Source organism: Hyperolius riggenbachi, chromosome 3, assembly GCF_040937935.1.
Source record: "Hyperolius riggenbachi isolate aHypRig1 chromosome 3, aHypRig1.pri, whole genome shotgun sequence".
NCBI lineage: Eukaryota > Metazoa > Chordata > Amphibia > Anura > Hyperoliidae > Hyperolius > Hyperolius riggenbachi.
The window spans coordinates 3,500,913-3,519,394 of NC_090648.1; the positions used below are offsets into that span (position 1 = coordinate 3,500,913).

General features: G+C 48.1%; 1 protein-coding gene across 1 annotated transcript in view; it reads right to left on the reverse strand.

Moving 5' to 3' along the window:
• Positions 1–444: 444 nt before the first annotated feature.
• The window catches only part of ACADVL (acyl-CoA dehydrogenase very long chain), a 73,102-nt gene continuing 55,064 nt past the window's right edge, over positions 445–18,482 (reverse strand). The window contains exons 17-19 of the mRNA XM_068271940.1: positions 10,990–11,062; positions 1,834–1,909; positions 445–1,757 (exon numbers count right to left, since the gene is read on the reverse strand). Coding sequence (XP_068128041.1) covers positions 1,617–1,757; positions 1,834–1,909; positions 10,990–11,062 — 290 coding nt within the window. The 3' untranslated portion in view covers positions 445–1,616. The remainder of the gene's footprint in view (positions 1,758–1,833; positions 1,910–10,989; positions 11,063–18,482) is intronic.

Genomic DNA, 18,482 nt, shown 5'->3' on the forward strand with positions numbered 1-18,482 from the left:
GGGGGGGCTCATGATTGCTGAATTTGTCTTGGAATATGCTGGAAGGTACATACTGAGGGAGGGTGGGTGAGCGTGAGCCTGCTAACCTCCATATACATTTGGCTCCACCCATAACCACGCCCACATTTATTATGTGACCACGCCCCTTTTTGGCGCACCGCAACCTTGACTTTGGGGGGGGGGGGGGGGGCGCATTAATAGTCTTTGTCCCCGGGCGCTGAAAATCCTAGCTACGCCTCTGGGGCAATCTCCTGGGGAAGTGGAAAGTGCGTCAGTAAAATGTGATCCCTTACAATGCAGAAATGTGGACATGTATGGGCTGCAAGTTGTGACAACATGCACAGTCACACAAACAAACGGCAAAACATGCGGCAACTGCGATGCGTCTGCTTTCCTGATCCGGCCGTCACCGGACAAACAGCGTCAAAAACAGGACAACAGAGGGAGAGGAATTTCATGAGATTTTATCACAACAGTTCCCTTTCACAGCTGGATCAAAACAGCAATGGAAATATCACTTTAATGAGATTAGATTGTAAGCTCACCAGGGCAGAACTCTCTGCACAACTGTTTGCGATTAGTTGTACACTACCTCTGTATCATGCACCCATGACTTGTATATAAATCAATAATAATAATCTACGAGAGGACTAGAGCAGCAGCAATGATACAATACGAGTGGGACGCAAGTAGAGAGGATGTGTGTACAGCAATCTGTGCCCCCGGGTGGTGAGGTCTCTGTACATCAGCCCATTACCAGGGATCCCCTCCCCGGGTGAATGTGATAGAGAAGATGTGTGTACAGCAATCTGTGCCCCCCGGTGGTGAGGTCTCTGTACATCAGCCCATTACCAGGGATCCAGTTCCCCCGGGTGAGTGTGATAGAGAGGATGTGTGTACAGCAATCTGTGCCCCCCGGTGGTGAGGTCTCTGTACATCAGCCCATTACCAGGGATCCCCACCCCTGGGTGAGTGTGATAGAGAGGATGTGTGTACAGCAATCTGTGCCCCCCGGTGGTGAGGTCTCTGTACATCAGCCCATTACCAGGGATCCCCTCCCCGGGTGAGTGTGATAGAGAGGATGTGTGTACAGCAATCTGTGCCCCCCGGTGGTGAGGTCTGTGTACATCAGCCCATTACCAGGGATCCCCTCCCCCCGGTGGTGAGGTCTCTGTACATCAGCCCATTACCAGGGATCCCCTCCCCCGGGTGAATGTGATAGAGAGGATGTGTGTACAGCAATCTGTGCCCCCCGGTGGTGAGGTCTCTGTACATCAGCCCATTACCAGGGATCCCCACCCCTGGGTGAATGTGATAGAGAGGATGTGTGTACAGCAATCTGTGCCCCCCGGTGGTGAGGTCTCTGTACATCAGCCCATTACCAGGGGTTCCCTCCCCCGGGTGAGTGTGATAGAGAGGCAATGAAGCCAGTAGAGTCCCATAGTGAACAGATAGTGTACGTTAGTTAGATCGCCCTCTATTGGCAGATATGGCACACGGCAGGCTAGTGGCATTGGTACACGTATATTTCCGGCACACATGGTGGAAGTGTAAGGCAGCTGTGATTTCTGACCACCACGAGTTACAATCCAAAGCTGAAGAAGTGTCCGCTGATCTCAGAAGCCCAGCGGGTGCGAGGCCACCACCCCGCCATTCTCCACCAGTGCAGAGGAGACAGAGCGCAGGCTCTTGAAGAGCGGTGCACTTCCTCCTCCGCTGCGCAGGCTCTTCAGGGTGCTCTGCACACGTGGCCCAGCCTGCAACAAAGAGAGGTGACAATCAGTGCTGAGAAGGGATGGGGACGTGTACACAGAGACACAGACGGGCTCTCACCTCCGAGCACCACACGTCACACAGGATCTTCTCATGGACAGCGGTGGGGAGGCCCTGGGAGAAAGCGCGGGAAGCCCTGAAACAAAACACACCATAAATGACCCGGGTCCAGAGAAGGCGGCGGCATTTCTGGATCATGGTTACATTGTAGGATCCCTTTATAGTAAACGGCTAGGGATCAGGAAAAAAAGAGTTTACTATATCAGAATTGATCATACATTGTATATTTACACAGATAGATTTGCTGGGTCCTGAAGAAAGAGTTTACTATATCCAGAGGTTTATTATATCAGAGTTTACTATATATGGATTCATACTCCTATGACAGAATTGTAAAGGAAACCTGAAGTGAGAGGAGTATGGAAGCCGCCATCTTCATTCTCTATAAACAATGCTGGTTCCCTGACTTCTGTGCTGATGCTCCGCCTCTAATGTTATAAGCCACTAGCCCAGAATGCGTGTGCAGGTTACATGCTGTGACTCTGCTCTGACTCCACCGGCTGCATGCGTGCTCCAAGCGTGTGACTCCACCGGCTGCATGTGTGCTCCAAGCGTGTGACTCCACTGGCTGCATGCGTGCTCCAAGCGTGTGACTCCACTGGCTGCATGCGTGCTCCAAGCGTGTGACTCAACCGGCTGCATGCATGCTCCAAGCGTGTGACTCCACCGGCTGCATGCGTGCTCCAAGCGTGTGACTCCACCGGCTGCATGCGTGCACCAAGCGTGTGACTCAACCGGCTGCATGCGTGCTCCAAGCGTGTGACTTCACTGGCTGCATGCATGCGACACCACTGGCTGTATGCGTGTTTCAAGCGTGCAACTCCACTGGCTGCATGCGTGCGACACCACTGGCTGCATGCATGCTCCAAGCGTGCGACTCCACCGGCTGCATGCGTGCTCCAAGCGTGTGACTCCACCGGCTGCATGCGTGCTTCAAGCGTGTGACTCCTCCGGCTGCATGCATGCTCCAAGCGTGTGACTCCTCTGGCTGCATGCGTGCTCCAAGCGTGTGACTCCACTGGCTGCATGCGTGCTCCAAGCGTGTGACTCCTCTGGCTGCATGCGTGCACCAAGCGTGTGACTCCACCGGCTGCATGCGTGCTCCAAGCGTGTGACTCCACCGGCTGCATGCGTGCTCCAAGCGTGTGACTCCACCGGCTGCATGCGTGCTCCAAGCGTGTGACTTCACTGGCTGCATGCGTGCTCCAAGCGTGTGACTCCACCGGCTGCATGCGTGCTCCAAGCGTGTGACTCCACCGGCTGCATGCGTGCTCCAAGCGTGTGACTCCTCTGGCTGCATGCGTGCACCAAGCGTGTGACTCCACCGGCTGCATGCGTGCTCCAAGCGTGTGACTCCACCGGCTGCATGCGTGCTCCAAGCGTGTGACTCCTCTGGCTGCATGCGTGCACCAAGCGTGTGACTCCACCGGCTGCATGCGTGCTCCAAGCGTGTGACTCCACCGGCTGCATGCGTGCTCCAAGCGTGTGACTCAAGCAACAACTGGCTCAGCATGACAGCCAGGCAACTGGCATCGATTATAAAGGAATAAAGATGGCAGGCTCCGTATTCCTCTCAGATTTATTTTAACTTGTTTTTTTATGGATGTATCAATGACCTGTTTTCAAAGACAATCCTCATCTGACATGTTCCTGAGTCAACAATAAATTTCCATCACACAATCGGGTTTGTTTTTAATGCCGTTCTCCTTGAAGACTGGGAGACCACAGCAATCCAATATTGGCTTTTAGCCTTGTCCCTTCCTTGCAGATTATTTTTGCCCCGATTCTGTAAATCTTAATGACATTATATATTGCAGATGACACAATTGTTTGGAATTTTATGTAGAGGAATATTATTTGTAAACTCTTGCACTATTTGCCCTGCAGTGTTCCCTCCTCTCCCCAACTGTACTTCATAGAGACTCCATAAAGAGGGTACAAGATACACGATCATGTGGGCTGGTTAGGTAGGCCCAGTAATACAAGTACGAGGCGGGAAGGAGCACACGATCATGTAGAATATACTAGGGAAGGGAGAGAGTACAAGATACATGATCATGTGATTTGGGCTGGTTAGGTAGGCCCAGTAATACAAGTACGAGGCGGGAAGGAGCACACGATCATGTAGAATATACTAGGGAAGGGAGAGAGTACAAGATACATGATCATGTGATTTGGGCTGGTTAGGTAGGCCCAGTAATACAAGTACGAGGCGGGAAGGAGCACACGATCATGTAGAATATACTAGGGAAGGGAGAGAGTACAAGATACATGATCGTGTGATTTGGGCTGGTTAGGTAGGTCCAGTAATACACGTACGAGGCTGTCATAGGAAAGGAGCACAGGATCATGTAGAATACACTAGGGAAGGGAGAGGGTACAAGATACATGATCATGTGATTTGGGCTGGTTAGGTAGGCCCAGTAATAAAAGTACGAGGCTGTCATAGGAAAGGAGCACACAATCATGTAGAATACACTAGGGAAGGGAGAGGGTACAAGATACATGATCATGTGATTTGGGCTGGTTAGGTAGGCCCAGTAATACAAGTACAGGCTGTCATAGGAAAGGAGCACACCATCATGTAGAATACACTAGGGAAGGGAGAGGGTACAAGATACATGATCATGTGATTTGGGCTGGTTAGGTAAGCCCAGTAATATAAGTACAGGCTGTCATAGGAAAGGAGCACACGATCATGTAGAATACACTAGGGAAGGGAGAGGGTACAAGATACATGATCATGTGATTTGGGCTGGTTAGGTAGGTCCAGTAATACAAGTACAGGCTGTCATAGGAAAGGAGCACACGATCATGTAGAATACACTAGGGAAGAGAGAGGGTACAAGATACATGATCATGTGATTTGGGCTGGTTAGGTAGGCCCAGTAATACAAGTACGAGGCTGTCATAGGACAGGAGCATACAATCATGTAGAATATACTAGGGAAGAGAGAGGGTACAAGATACATGATCATGTGATGTGGGCTGGTTAGGTAGGCCCAGTAATACAGGTACGAGGCTGTCATAGGACAGGAGCACACCATCATGTAGCATACACTAGGGAAGGGACAGGGTACAGATGCATGGTCATGTGATTTGGGCTGGTCAGATAGGTCCAGTAATACAAGTACGAATCACTCATAGGAAAAGAGCACACGATCATGTAGAATACACTAGGGAAGGGAGAGGGTACAAGATACAGGATCATGTGATTTGGGCTGGTTAGGTAGGTCCAGTAATACAAGTATGAGGCTGTCATAGGAAAGGAGCACACGATCATGTAGAATACACCAGGGAAGGGAGAGGGTACAAGACACATGATCATGTGATTTGGGCTGGTTAGGTAGGTCCAGTAATATAAGTACGAGGCTGTCATAGGAAAGGAGCACACGATCATGTAGAATACACTAGGGAAGGGAGAGGGTACAAGATACAGGATCATGTGATTTGGGCTGGTTAGGTAGGCCCAGTAATACAAGTATGAGGCAGTCATAGGAAAGGAGCACACAATCATGTAGAATACACTAGGGAAGGGAGAGGGTACAAGATACATGATCATGTGATTTGGGCTGGTTAGGTAGGCCCAGTAATACAAGTACGAGGCTGTCATAGGAAAGGAGCACACGATCATGTAGAATACACTAGGGAAGGGAGAGGGTACAAGATACATGATCATGTGATTTGGGCTGGTTAGGTAGGTCCAGTAATACAAGTACGAGGCTGTCATAGGAAAGGAGCACACAATCATGTAGAATACACTAGGGAAGGGAGAGGGTACAAGATACATGATCATGAGATTTGGGCTGGTTAGGTAGGCCCAGTAATACAAGTACGAGGCAGTCATAGGAAAGGAGCACACAATCATGTAGAATACACTAGGGAAGGGAGAGGGTACAAGATACACGATCATGTGATTTGGGCTGGTTAGGTAGGTCCAGTAATACAAGTACAGACAGTCATAGGAAAGGAGCACACGATCATGTAGAATACACTAGGGAAGGGAGAGGGTACAAGATACATGATCATGTGATTTGGGCTGGTTAGGTAGGTCCAGTAATACAAGTACAGCCTGTAATAGGAAAGGGGCACAGGATCATGTAGAATACACTAGGGAAGGGAGAGGGTACAAGCTACAGGATCATGTGATTTGGGCTGGTTAGGTAGGCCCAGTAATACAAGTACGAGGCAGTCATAGGAAAGGAGCACACGATCATGCAGAATACACTAGGGAAGGGAAAACCCTGCCAAAGGCTTGCAATCAAAGGAGAAGGGAGGTGGTGGACACACTAGGTAGGGCTGTGGAATAAATATTCAGCAGAGACTTACTGTGTGGTAGAAGGTGGGTTGGCCATCTTGTAGAGGTGAGATCTGAGGACTTGATTGAATGTATTACTATTATTTAAGAGTTATAGAGCGCCGACATCTTCCACAACGCTTTACAGAGTTGAAGGAAGGAGCAAGTCTGATGGGCGGTGGAATGGAGTTTCATTGGATGGGGTTGAGTCTTGAGAAATCCTGTAGTCGCGCATGGGAGTGGGAAATGCGTGGGGCGGTGAGGCGAAGGTCATTGGATGATTGGAGGGGACGACCTGGTGTGTACCTGTGAACAAGCTCCGAGATGTCGGTAGGAGAGGTTTTGTGCACAGATTTAGACACAGAATCTTGAACCTGATCCTGAAGTGGAAAGGGAGCCAGTGCAGGGCTTCACTGAGGGGGATGTGGAGGCGGAGCGGTGCAAAGCATGGATGAGTCTTGCAGCCACATTCATAACTGATTGAACGGGGGAAAAGCATTTCAAGGGGAGGCCAGACAGGAGGGAGCTGCAGTAATCAAGGCGAGAGGTGATGAGGCCATGAATGAGCAGCTTGGTCGTGGCCAGGGTCAGGCGGAACTTTGTTATTATGTATTGGATTTATATAGCACCAACAAATTACACAGCGCTGGATTACAGACAATGATAACCGTGTGACAGGGTGACTGATAGCACAATACAGGTAATAGACAATAGATACAACAATACAGGTAATAAGCAAAAAGATACACAACACACTGTAGATAGTAATACAATGCCAGATCATACACTGGAGCGATAGTGGTAAAAATACAAGTTCCATAATTCTGGGTAAAGTGCACACAGTCAAGTATGATACACAAGGGGAGAGGGCCCTGCCAAAGGCTTACAATCTAGAGGGAGGGGTTGGTGACACCAAAGGAGGCATCAAGAAGTTCTTGGCAGAGAGGGTTAGGGCAGTGTCGAGGTGGGGTAGGCCTCCTTGAAGAAGTGAGTTTTGAGTGCTTTTTTTGAAGGTGTTGAAGCAGGGGCAAGCCTGATGGGCAGTGGGAGAACGTTCCACAGGATGGGGGTGTGGTGATATATTGGGGTGATGATGATATGTACGGTAATATGCAGAATATAGCCGCAGTATGGTATCGCATGGAAGCCATAGGTTTCATTTTTCTGACTATGTCACGTGTATGTCTGCTAGAAGGCAGCTGTTGCCTGGAATTACTAGCTTGGGGCAAGGAAATGGCTCATTAGGCCTCTAGCCCATCTGCTGTCTCAGGTGTGATGGTCTGTTTGTCAATGACCACTACATTTGCATCTGAACGTGAACGATTGTGAATAGGAGCAGGAACTGCTAATTGGCTAACTAGCATCTGGCCAGGAAGTGGCTTATTATCCCAAAAGCAGTCAAGTCCCCACCTTTAAAGCCAATGGGTACCGTTTCTAAAAACAAAAAGTCAGATACGCACCTAAGGAGAGGGAAGGCTCGGTCCTAATGAGCCTTCCCTCTCCTCTCCCGGTGCCCTCGGTGCTGAGCTGGCTCCTCCGTTCGCGTCCGCCGCCGCAGGGACTTCGGAGGTCTTCGGGAGCACTGGGGCTTCCGAACACGGGCCGCTTCATACTACGCACGCGCGAGCGCGTCATAGAGGGCGCTCGCGCATGCGTAGTATGGAGCGGCCGCGTCATCGGGAGCCCGAGTGCTCCCGAAGCCTTCCGAAAGCTCCTGAAGGCATGCGGAAGTGGCAGTATTTGACCGAACTGGTCGAATACTGCCAAGGGGGATCCTGCGCGGGACCGGGCACCGGGAGAGGAGAGGGAAGGCTCATTAGGACCGAGCCTTCCCTCTCCTTAGGTGAGTATCTGACTTTTTGTTTTTAAAAACGGTAAACATTCACTTTAATCTGCTGTGAAATACACTTTTACATGTGGAAGTTAGATCTCTGGGAATTCAATTATATCTGGAAAGTTAATTAAAACTAGTCCTCCCCTTCCCAAGGAAGTGGCAGCCTCCAGACGTATCTCTCAGTATAAGAAGCAGGGCCAGATGCCTAAAAAATTATCTTCTCTTGAGGGTAGCACATCGCCAGAGATGTTCCAGATCGAAATCGGTAAATCCGTGTCCCTCCACGGTTGGACATTTGCGTTGGTAAAAGTTCACTTTACGTTTATTTTCCATTTTTTGCAAACTTATCTTGTGGGTATCATTGTAATTTTTACTTTGTTTTTGTAAATCTTTTGTATATATATTATTTTCTGCATTGTTCCACTTTTTTCCTGGAATATTAAATCGTTATTTAATAAGTTTGACTTCTGCTGTATTAAACTAACACTCATAGCCTTAGTGTGTTTCCCGCATTCGGCCTAAAGTGCAAAGCTGACCCGAATATGAAAATAGCGGATTGCGTGCTAAGCACTTGACAGCTGAGTGGACGTGTCTAGCAACAGCTAGTGGTGGCAGTAAGAAGCGTTGGATGGGTCACAGCCTTGTTTTTAGCTTGACTAAGGCTGCTTCCCCTCTCGATCTGGTTAAACCCGCAGTCGGGAACCGTATTACGCAGGCATGCCGGTTCCTGACAGGGGGCAGCTCTACTGAAGTCCTGTAGTCATGCATGGGAGTGCGAGATGCGTGGGGTGGTTAGGAGGAGCGAAGTGGGCAGCCAGGTGTGTATCTGCTGATCAGGTCAGAGATGTAGGTCAGGCAGGACTTGTGTATAGATCTGTAGACCAGACATAGGATAGTGAAGCTGGATAGGAGGTGGTGGCTGGAGGAGCGGAGTGGGCAGCCAGGTGTGTATCTGCTGACCAGGTCAGAGATGTAGGTCGGGCAGGACTTGTGTATAGATTTGTAGGCCAGGCATTGGATAGTGAAGCTGGATAGGAGGAGGTGGTTGGAGGAGTGGAGTGGGCAGCCAGGTGTGTATCTGCTGATCAGGTCAGATATGTAGGTCAGGCAGGACTTGTGTATAGATTTGTAGGCCAGGCATTGGATAGTGAAGCTGGATAGGAGGAGGTTGTTGGAGGAGCGGACAGCCAGGTGTGTATCTGCTGACCAGGTCAGAGATGTAGGGCGGGCAGGGCTTGTTTATAGATTTGTAGGCCTGATATAGGATCTTGAAGCGGATTCTGAAGGGGATAAGGAGCCAGTAAAGGGATTTGCATAGTCGTGGAGACAGAGCGGTGGGAGGAGTAGATTAGTCTGGCTGCTGCTTTCACAATGGGTTATAGGGGGGCGATGTGGTTCTCAGGAAGGCCTGACAGGAGGGTGTTGCAGTAGTCCAGGCAGGAGATGATGAGGGCATGGACAAGGAGGAATTTGGCAGTGTCTGAGGTCAGCAAGGGCCAGATCTTGGAGATGATGCGTAAATGGAAATAGCAGGCCCTAGCAATGGTTTGGATGTAGGGGTTGAAGAAGAGGGCTGAGTCCGGGGTGACACCCAGGCAACGGGCTTGTGTGGGTGGGCGAATTATTGTTTTGTTGACAGCAACAGAGGTCTGTGGGGGGCGAGACTGCATATGGTGGTAAAATAAGGAGTTCTGTTTTATCCATGTTTAACTTTAGGAACCTGGCAGACACCCAGGATGAGATAGCTGAGGCAGGAGGATACCTTCTCCATGGTGGTGGTGGAGAGGCCCGTGGTATGGAGGTAAATCTGGGTGTAAATCTACATATAAGTAATAGTTGAAACCCAGAGAGGAGATAAGTTTTCCGATGGAAGCGGTGTAAATTGAGAACAGCAGGGGACCAAGAACAGAGCCTTGGGGGACCCCAACTGAAAGGGGGATGGAGGTTGAGGAGGAACCATTGAAGGTGGTCTTAAAGGAGCGATGAGAGGTAGGAGGAGAACCATGCTAGGGCAAGGTCTTGGATACCCGCAGATTGCAGGGATTGGAAAAGCAGGGACTGATCAACAGTGCCCAATGGATCTGGGAGATATTACGGAGGTGGGGAAATTGCAGGCTCTGTGGGGGATAAATGAGAGGTCAGAGTCCAGCATTATTCCCAGACAACGGGCCTGGGAGGTTGGGCGAATGGTTGGTTGTGGTTTGTGAGGTGGAAATCTGGGAGGGGTGCAGCAGTATGGGGTGGGAAGATCAGGAGCTCAGTTTTGTCTAGGTTAAGCTTCAGGAACCATCCAGGAGGAAATAGCTGAAGGGCAAGTAGGAGAGCATCAAATCTTTTCCACTCGCCTCACGGATGCATTACGGTACAGTTACACGCACATTATAACTGTCACTATGGTTTTGGGTTGTATCATCAGATTTTAGCTGCTATTAGAGTCCCTCAGGGAGAGATTTCTCGGTGTACAGATAGACGTATGCTTGTACACCGGCCAGTAACACACACCATGCGGCACGAGGAGGAGGAAGGACCATCAGAAGCTAACTGCATCGGGTTACACCACGCCAGGCTTAGGGCTCGTTTCCATTATACAATGCTGAGCCGTGCGCTTGGTGCGGCTCTGCGCGTCACTACTGGGGGGCGGAGCTTGCAATACCAAGTGGGATCGCAGGCGCAATCGCCCAGAAATGCAGGCAACCATGCGCTGTGGTTCAGCTGTGAATCCCAGCGCATGTATGGAAAGGGCAGACAGTGCAGTCTATGATGTCCCAGCAATTGCGTTTCCATAAGCGAGCCTGAAAGCACGCAATACGGAAACGGGCCCTTAGTGTGAAACGACCCTCAGATCTCCAGAAAGCCCACAAAATAACCCCGATTCCCAAACTGCCCCCAAAATCATCCCAGGAAGTCTCAAAATGACCCCAAACAGATGTCCTGGAATATTCTGGATCCTCTGCAGGACTGCAAGCTTATGCCGCCATTTCTGATGGCAGTCTCCACCCCCTTCTGTGGGTGGAGCAGCACCTACCTGGAAAGCACGGCAATCATTCCATACAGGTCGATGGCACAGTCTGCAATCCTCTGCAATATGAACTGTTCATCTGTGCAAGAAACAAAACAGAAAAGTGATGACAATCCCCAACACCAGCGGGAAAACTAACCCCCAAATATAGCAGCAGAGAGTTACTTCCCCTCCCCCAACAGTTTCAGCACACCATCAGATTTCATCAGTAGGTGGCTGTTGGAAATTATTGGTATAAACTGCCTTATTTTGGATGTGGGTCCATGGATGAGCCTGGAAGGTACATGTGGTGCAGCGGTGTGTCATAACTACTTCTGAGAACGGTAACCTGCTAAGAACGACAGCGCTGAGATCTCCTGGAGATTCCAGCCGGAGGTGATAGCCCCAGGATTGTACTCCAAGGATGTCCTCAGGAACCGGTTCATCTGGTGTGTCCAAGCGCTGTCCTTGCTACAGATGGACTATTACACTAGCTTCAGTTAGAAGGCAAGGCTGTGCAGTCTGAGTCGGAGACAGGAAGTCAGAGGTTTCATAAACTGAGGAGTCAGTCCGATGATTTCATACTAAATCCACAGCCCTGGTAAGTATTGGACTAAGGAGTCGGAGGGCCAGATTTATCAAAGCATTACCAACAGTTTTTTCTTCTTAACCACTTGAGGACCACAGTCTTTCTACCCCTTAAGGACCGGCCACTTTTTTTCCATTCAGACCACTGCAGCTTTCACGGTTTATTGCTCGCTTATACAACCTACCACCTAAATGAATTTTGGCTCCTTTTCTTGTCACTAATAAAGCTTTCTTTTGGTGCTATTTGATTGCTCCTGCGATTTTTACTTTTTATTATATTCATCAAAAAAGACATGAATTTTGGCAAAAAAATGATTTTTTTAACTTTCTGTGCTGACATTTTTCAAATAAAGTAAAATTTCTGTATACATGCAGCGCGAAAAATGTGGACAAACATGTTTTTGATAAAAAAAAACCCCATTCAGTGTATATTTATTGGTTTGGGTAAAATTATAGCGTTTACAAACTATGGTGCAAAAAGTGAATTTTCCCATTTTCAAGCATCTATGACTTTTCTGACCCCCTGTCATGTTTCATGAGGGGCTAGAATTCCAGGATAGTATAAATACCCCCCAAATGACCCCATTTTGGAAAGAAGACATCCCAAAGTATTCACTGAGAGGCATAGTGAGTTCATAGAAGATATTATTTTTTGTCACAAGTAAGCGGAAAATGACACTTTGTGAGGAAAAAAAAAAAAAAAAAAAAAAAAGTTTCCATTTCTTCTAACTTGCGACAAAAAAAAATGAAATCTGCCACGGACTCACCATGCCCCTCTCTGAATACCTTGAAGGGTCTACTTTCCAAAATGGGGTCATTTGTGGGGTGTGTTTACTGTCCTGACATTTTGGGGGGTGCTAAATTGTAAGCACCCCTGTAAAGCCTAAAGGTGCTCATTGGACTTTGGACCCCTTAGCGCAGTTAGGCTGCAAAAAAGTGCCACACATGTGGTATTGCCGTACTCAGGAGAAGTAGTATAATGTGTTTTGGGGTGTATTTTTACACATACCCATGCTGGGTGGGAGAAATATCTCTGTAAATGACAATTTGTTAATTTTTTTTACACACAATTGTCCATTTACAGAGATCTTTCTCCCACTCAGCATGGGTATGTGTAAAAATACACCACAAAACACATTATACTACTTCTCCTGAGTACGGCGATACCATATGTGTGGCACTTTTTTGCACCCTAACTGCGCTAAAGGGCCCAAAGTCCAATGAGTACCTTTAGGATTTCACAGGTCATTTTGAGAAATTTCGTTTCAAGACTACTCCTCACGGTTTAAGGCCCCTAAAATGCCAGGGCAGTATAGGAACCCCACAAATGACCCCATTTTAGAAAGAAGACACCCCAAGGTATTCCGTTAGGAGTATGGTGAGTTCATAGAAGATTTTATTTTTTGTCACAAGTTAGCGGAAATTGATTTTAATTGTGTTTTTTCACAAACTTGTGACAAAAAATAAAATCTTCTATGAACTCGCCATACTACTAACGGAATACCTTGGGGTGTCTTCTTTCTAAAATGGGGTCATTTGTGGGGTTCCTATACTGCCCTGGCATTTTAGGGGCCCTAAACTGTGAGGAGTAGTCTTGAAACGAAATTTCTCAAAATGACCTGTGAAATCCTAAAGGTACGCATTGGACTTTGGGCCCTTTAGCGCAGTTAGGGTGCAAAAAAGTGCCACACATGTGGTATCTCCGTACTCGGGAGAAGTAGTACAATGTGTTTTGGGGTGTATTTTTACACATACCCATGCTGGGTGGGAGAAATAACTCTGTAAATGGACAATTGTGTGTAAAAAAATCAAAAGATTGTCATTTACAGAGGTATTTCTCCCACCCAGCATGGGTATGTGTAAAAATACACCCCAAAACACATTATACTACTTCTCCCGAGTACGGCAATACCACATGTGTGGCACTTTTTTGCACCCTAACTGCGCTAAAGGGCCCAAAGTCCAATGAGTACCTTTAGGATTTCACAGGTCATTTTTGTTTCAAGACTACTCCTCACGGTTTAGGGCCCCTAAAATGCCAGGGCAGTATAGGAACCCCACTAATGACCCCATTTTACAAAGAAGACACCCCAAGGTATTCCGTTAGGAGTATGGTGAGTTCATAGAAGATTTTATTTTTTGCCACAAGTTAGCGGAAATGGATTTGAATGGTTTTTCTTCACAAAGTGTCATATTCCGCTAACTTGTGACAAAAAATAAAATCTTCTATGAACTCACCATACTCCTAACGGAATACCTTTGGGTGTCTCCTTTCTAGAATGGGGTCATTTGTGGGGTTCCTATACTGCCCTGGCATTTTAGGGGCCCTAAACCGCGAGGAGTAGTCTTGAAACTAAATGTCGCAAAATGACCTGTGAAATCCTAAAGGTACTCATAGGACGTTGGGCCTCTTAGCGCACTTAGGGTGTAAAAAAGTGCCACACATGTGGTACCGCCGTACTCAGGAGAAGTAGTATAATGTGTTTTGTGGTGTATTTTTACACATACCCATGCTGGGTGGTAGAAATATCTCTGTACATGACAATTGTTTGATTTTTTTTACACACAATTGTCCATTTACAGAGAGATTTCTCCCACCCAGCATGGGTATGTGTAAAAATACACCCCAAAACACATTATACTACTTCTCCTGAGTACGGCGATACCACATGTGTGGCACTTTTTTTGCAGCCTAGGTGCGCTAAGGGGCCCAACGTCCTATTCACAGGTCATTTTGAGGCATTTGTTTTCTAGACTACTCCTCACGGTTTAGGGCCCCTAAAATGCCAGGGCAGTATAGGAACCCCACAAGTGACCCCATTTTAGAAAGAAGACACCCCAAGGTATTCCGTTAGGTGTATGGCGAGGTCATCGAAGATTTTATTTTTAGTCACAAGTTAGTGAAAAATGACACTTTGTGAAAAAAACCCAATAAAAATCAATTTCCGCTAACCTTTGACAAAAAATAAAATCTTCTATGAACTCGTCATACACCTAACAGAATACCTTGGGGTGTCTTTTTTCTAAAATGGGGTCACTTGTGGGGTTCCTATACCGCCCTGGCATTTTACGGGCCCAAAACCGTGAGTAGTCTGGAAACCAAATGTCTCAAAATGACTGTTCAGGGGTATAAGCATCTGCAAATTTTGATGACAGGTGGTCTATGAGGGGCCGAATTTTGTGGAACCGGTCATAAGCAGGGTGGCCTTTTAGATGACAGGTTGTATTGGGCCTGATCTGATGGATAGGAGTGCTAGCGGGTGACAGGAGGTGATTGATGGGTGTCTCAGGGGGTGATTAGAGGGGAAAATAGATGCACTCAATGCACTGGGGAGGTGATCAGAAGGGGGTCTGAGGGGGATCTGAGGGTTTGGCCGAGTGATCAGGAGCCCACACGGGGCAAATTAGGGCCTGATCTGATGGGTAGGTGTGCTAGGGGGTGACAGGTAGTGACAGGAGGTGATTGATGGGTGTCTCAAGGTGTGATTAGTGGGGGGAATAGATGCAAGTAATGCAATGGCGAGGTGATCAGGGCTGGGGTCTGAGGGTGTGGGCGGGTGATTGGGTGCCCTAGGGGCAGATGGGGGTCTAATCTGATGGGTAGCAGTGACAGGGGGTGATTGATGGGTAATTAGTGGGTGTTTAGAGGAGAGAACAGATGCAATGCACTTGGGAGGTGATCTGACTGCGGGTCTGCAGGCGATCGGATGGTGTGGGTGGGTGATCAGATTGCCCGCAAGGGGCAGGTTAGGGGCTGATTGATGGGTGGCAGTGACAGGGGGTGATTGATGAGTGATAGGTGATTGGCAGGTGATTGACAGGTGATCAGTGGGTTATTACAGGGAAGAACAGATGTAATTAATGCACTGGCAAATTGATAAGGGGGGGGGTCAGAGGGCAATCTGAGCGTGTTGGCGGGTGATTGGGTGCCCGCAAGGGGCAGATTAGGGTCTGATCTGATAGGTAACAGTGACAGGTGGTGATAGGGGGTGATTGATGGGTAATTAGTGGGTGTTTAGAGGAGAGAATAGATGTAAACAATGGATTTGGGAGGTGATCTGATGTCGGATCTGCGGGCGATTTATTGGTGTGGGTGGGTGATCAAATTGCCCGCAAGGGGCAGGTTAGGGGCTGATTGATGGGTGGCAGTGACAGGGGGTGATTGATGGGTGATAGGTGATTGGCAGGTGATTGACAGGTGATCAGTGGGTTATTACAGGGAAGAACAGATGTAATTAATGCACTGGCAAATTGATAAGGGGGGGTCAGAGGGCAATCTGAGCGTGTTGGCGGGTGATTGGGTGCCCGCAAGGGGCAGATTAGGGTCTGATCTGATAGGTAACAGTGACAGGTGGTGATAGGGGGTGATTGATGGGTAATTAGTGGGTGTTTAGAGGAGAGAATAGATGTAAACAATGGATTTGGGAGGTGATCTGATGTCGGATCTGCGGGCGATCTATTGGTGTGGGTGGGTGATCAGATTGCCCGCAAGGGGCAGGTTAGGGGCTGATTGATGGGTGGCAGTGACAGGGGGTGACGGGGTGATTGATGGGTGATAAGTGATTGGCAGGTGATTGACAGGTGATCAGTGGGTTATTACAGGGAAGAACAGATGTAATTAATGCACTGGCAAATTGATAAGGGGGGGTCAGAGGGCAATCTGAGCGTGTTGGCGGGTGATTGGGTGCCCGCAAGGGGCAGATTAGGGTCTGATCTGATAGGTAAAAGTGACAGGTGGTGATAGGGGGTGATTGATGGGTGACTGATGGGTAATTAGTGGGTGTTTAGAGGAAAGAATAGATGTAAACAATGGATTTGGGAGGTGATCTGATGTCGGATCTGCGGGCGATCTATTGGTGTGGGTGGGTGATCAGATTGCCCGCAAGGGGCAGGTTAGGGGCTGATTGTTGGGTGGCAGTGACAGGGGGTGATTGATGGGTGATTGATGGGTGATTGATGGGTGATTGACGGGTGATTGACAGGTTATCAGGGGGGATAGATGCATACAGTACACAGGGGGGGGGGGGGTCTAGGGGGGGGGGGTCCTGGGGAGAATCTGAGGGGTGGGGGGGTGATCAGGAGGGGGCAGGGGGGGAGAGTAAAAAAAAATAGCGTTGATAGATAGTGACAGGGAGTGATTGATGGGTTATTAGGGGGGTGATTGGGTGCAAACAGGGGTCTGGGGGGTGGGCAGGGGGGGGGGTCTGAGGGGTGCTGTGGGCGATCAGTGGGCGGGGGGGGCAGATCAGTGTGTTTGGTTGCAGACTAGGGTGGCTGCAGCCTGCCCTGGTGGTCCCTCCGACACTGGGACCACCAGGGCAGGAGGCAGCCTGTATAATACACTTTGTATACATTACAAAGTGTATTATACACTTTGTAGCGGCGATCGCGGGGTTAACATCCCGCCGGCGCTTCCGTATGGCCGGCGGGATGTTACGGCGGGTGGGCGGAGCCAGTTGCCGGGGGAAGCGCGCGTCATCAATGATGCGATCGCTCCCCCGGCATAGGAAAAGGACGCAACGCCCTAAGGCGTATTGCGGTCCTTAAGGCATCCACTTTGCCGCCGCCGCCCATGGGCTGTGGGCGGTCGGCAAGTGGTTAAACTGTCCTTTCCAGCAGGGGGAACTGTTCTGCACATTGTTAACCACTTGAGGACCGTGGGCTTTAACCCCCTTAAAGAGAACCTGTACTGAGTAAAAATATTTAAAATAAACACATGAGGTAACTTCAAATGAACATTACATAGTTACCTTGCCATCAGTTCCTCTCAGAAGCTCACCATTTTCTTCTGACAATGATCCCTTCCAGTTCTGACAATATTTTGTCAGATCTGAAATATATCAGTTGCTGTCAGTAAAATATCAGTTGCTGTCAGTTATAGCTGAGAGGAAAACGGATGTACCAGGTAATGTCCACGTTTCCCTATGGCTCAAGTGGGCGATGTTACAGTTTAACTGTGTGCTGACCAGGAAGCTGCTATGGGTAATGGCCATTTTCAAAATGGAGGACGGAAAATTCCCTTGATCACAGTGAACAAACAGGATGCAGGAGAGGAGAAAGAGATTGAGGAGTAGACTACATGGAAGGTAAGTATGACTTGTGTATGCTTATTTTGACTTTTAATTTTCAGTTCAGGTTTTCTTTAAGGACCAGGCACTTTTTTTCCATTCAGACCACGGCAGCTTTCACGGTTTATTGCTCGCTCATACAACCTACCACCTAAATGAATTTTGGCTCCTTTTCTTGTCACTAATAAAGCTTTCTTTTGGTGCTATTTGATTGCTGCTGCGATTTTCACTTTTTATTATATTCATCAAAAAAGACATGAATTTTGGCAAAAAAAATTTTTTTTTAACTTTCTGTGCTGACATTTTTCAAATAAAGTAACATTTCTGTATACATGCAGTGCGAAAAATGTGGACAAACATGTTTTTGATGAAAAAAAACCCATTCAGCCTATATTTATTGGTTTGGGTAAAAGTTATAGCATTTACAAACTATGGTGCAAAAAGTGAATTTTCCCATTTTCAAGCATCTATGACTTTTCTGAGCACCTGTCATGTTTCATGAGGGGCTAGAATTCCAGGATAGTATAAATACCCCACAAAGGACCCCATTTTGGAAAGAAGACATCCCAAAGTATTCACTGAGAGGCATGGTGAGTTCATAGAAGATATTTTTTGTCACAAGTAAGCGGAAAATGACACTTTGTGACAAAAAAAAAAAAGTTTCCATTTCGTCTAACTTGCGACAAAAAAAAAATGAAATCTGCCACGGATTTACCATGCCCCTCTCTGAATACCTTGAAGTGTCTACTTTCCAAAATGGGGTCATTTGTGGGGTGTGTTTACTGTCCTGGCATTTTGGGGGGTGCCTAATTGTAAGCACCCCTGTAAAGCCTAAAGGTGCTTTTTGGACTTTGGGCCCCTTAG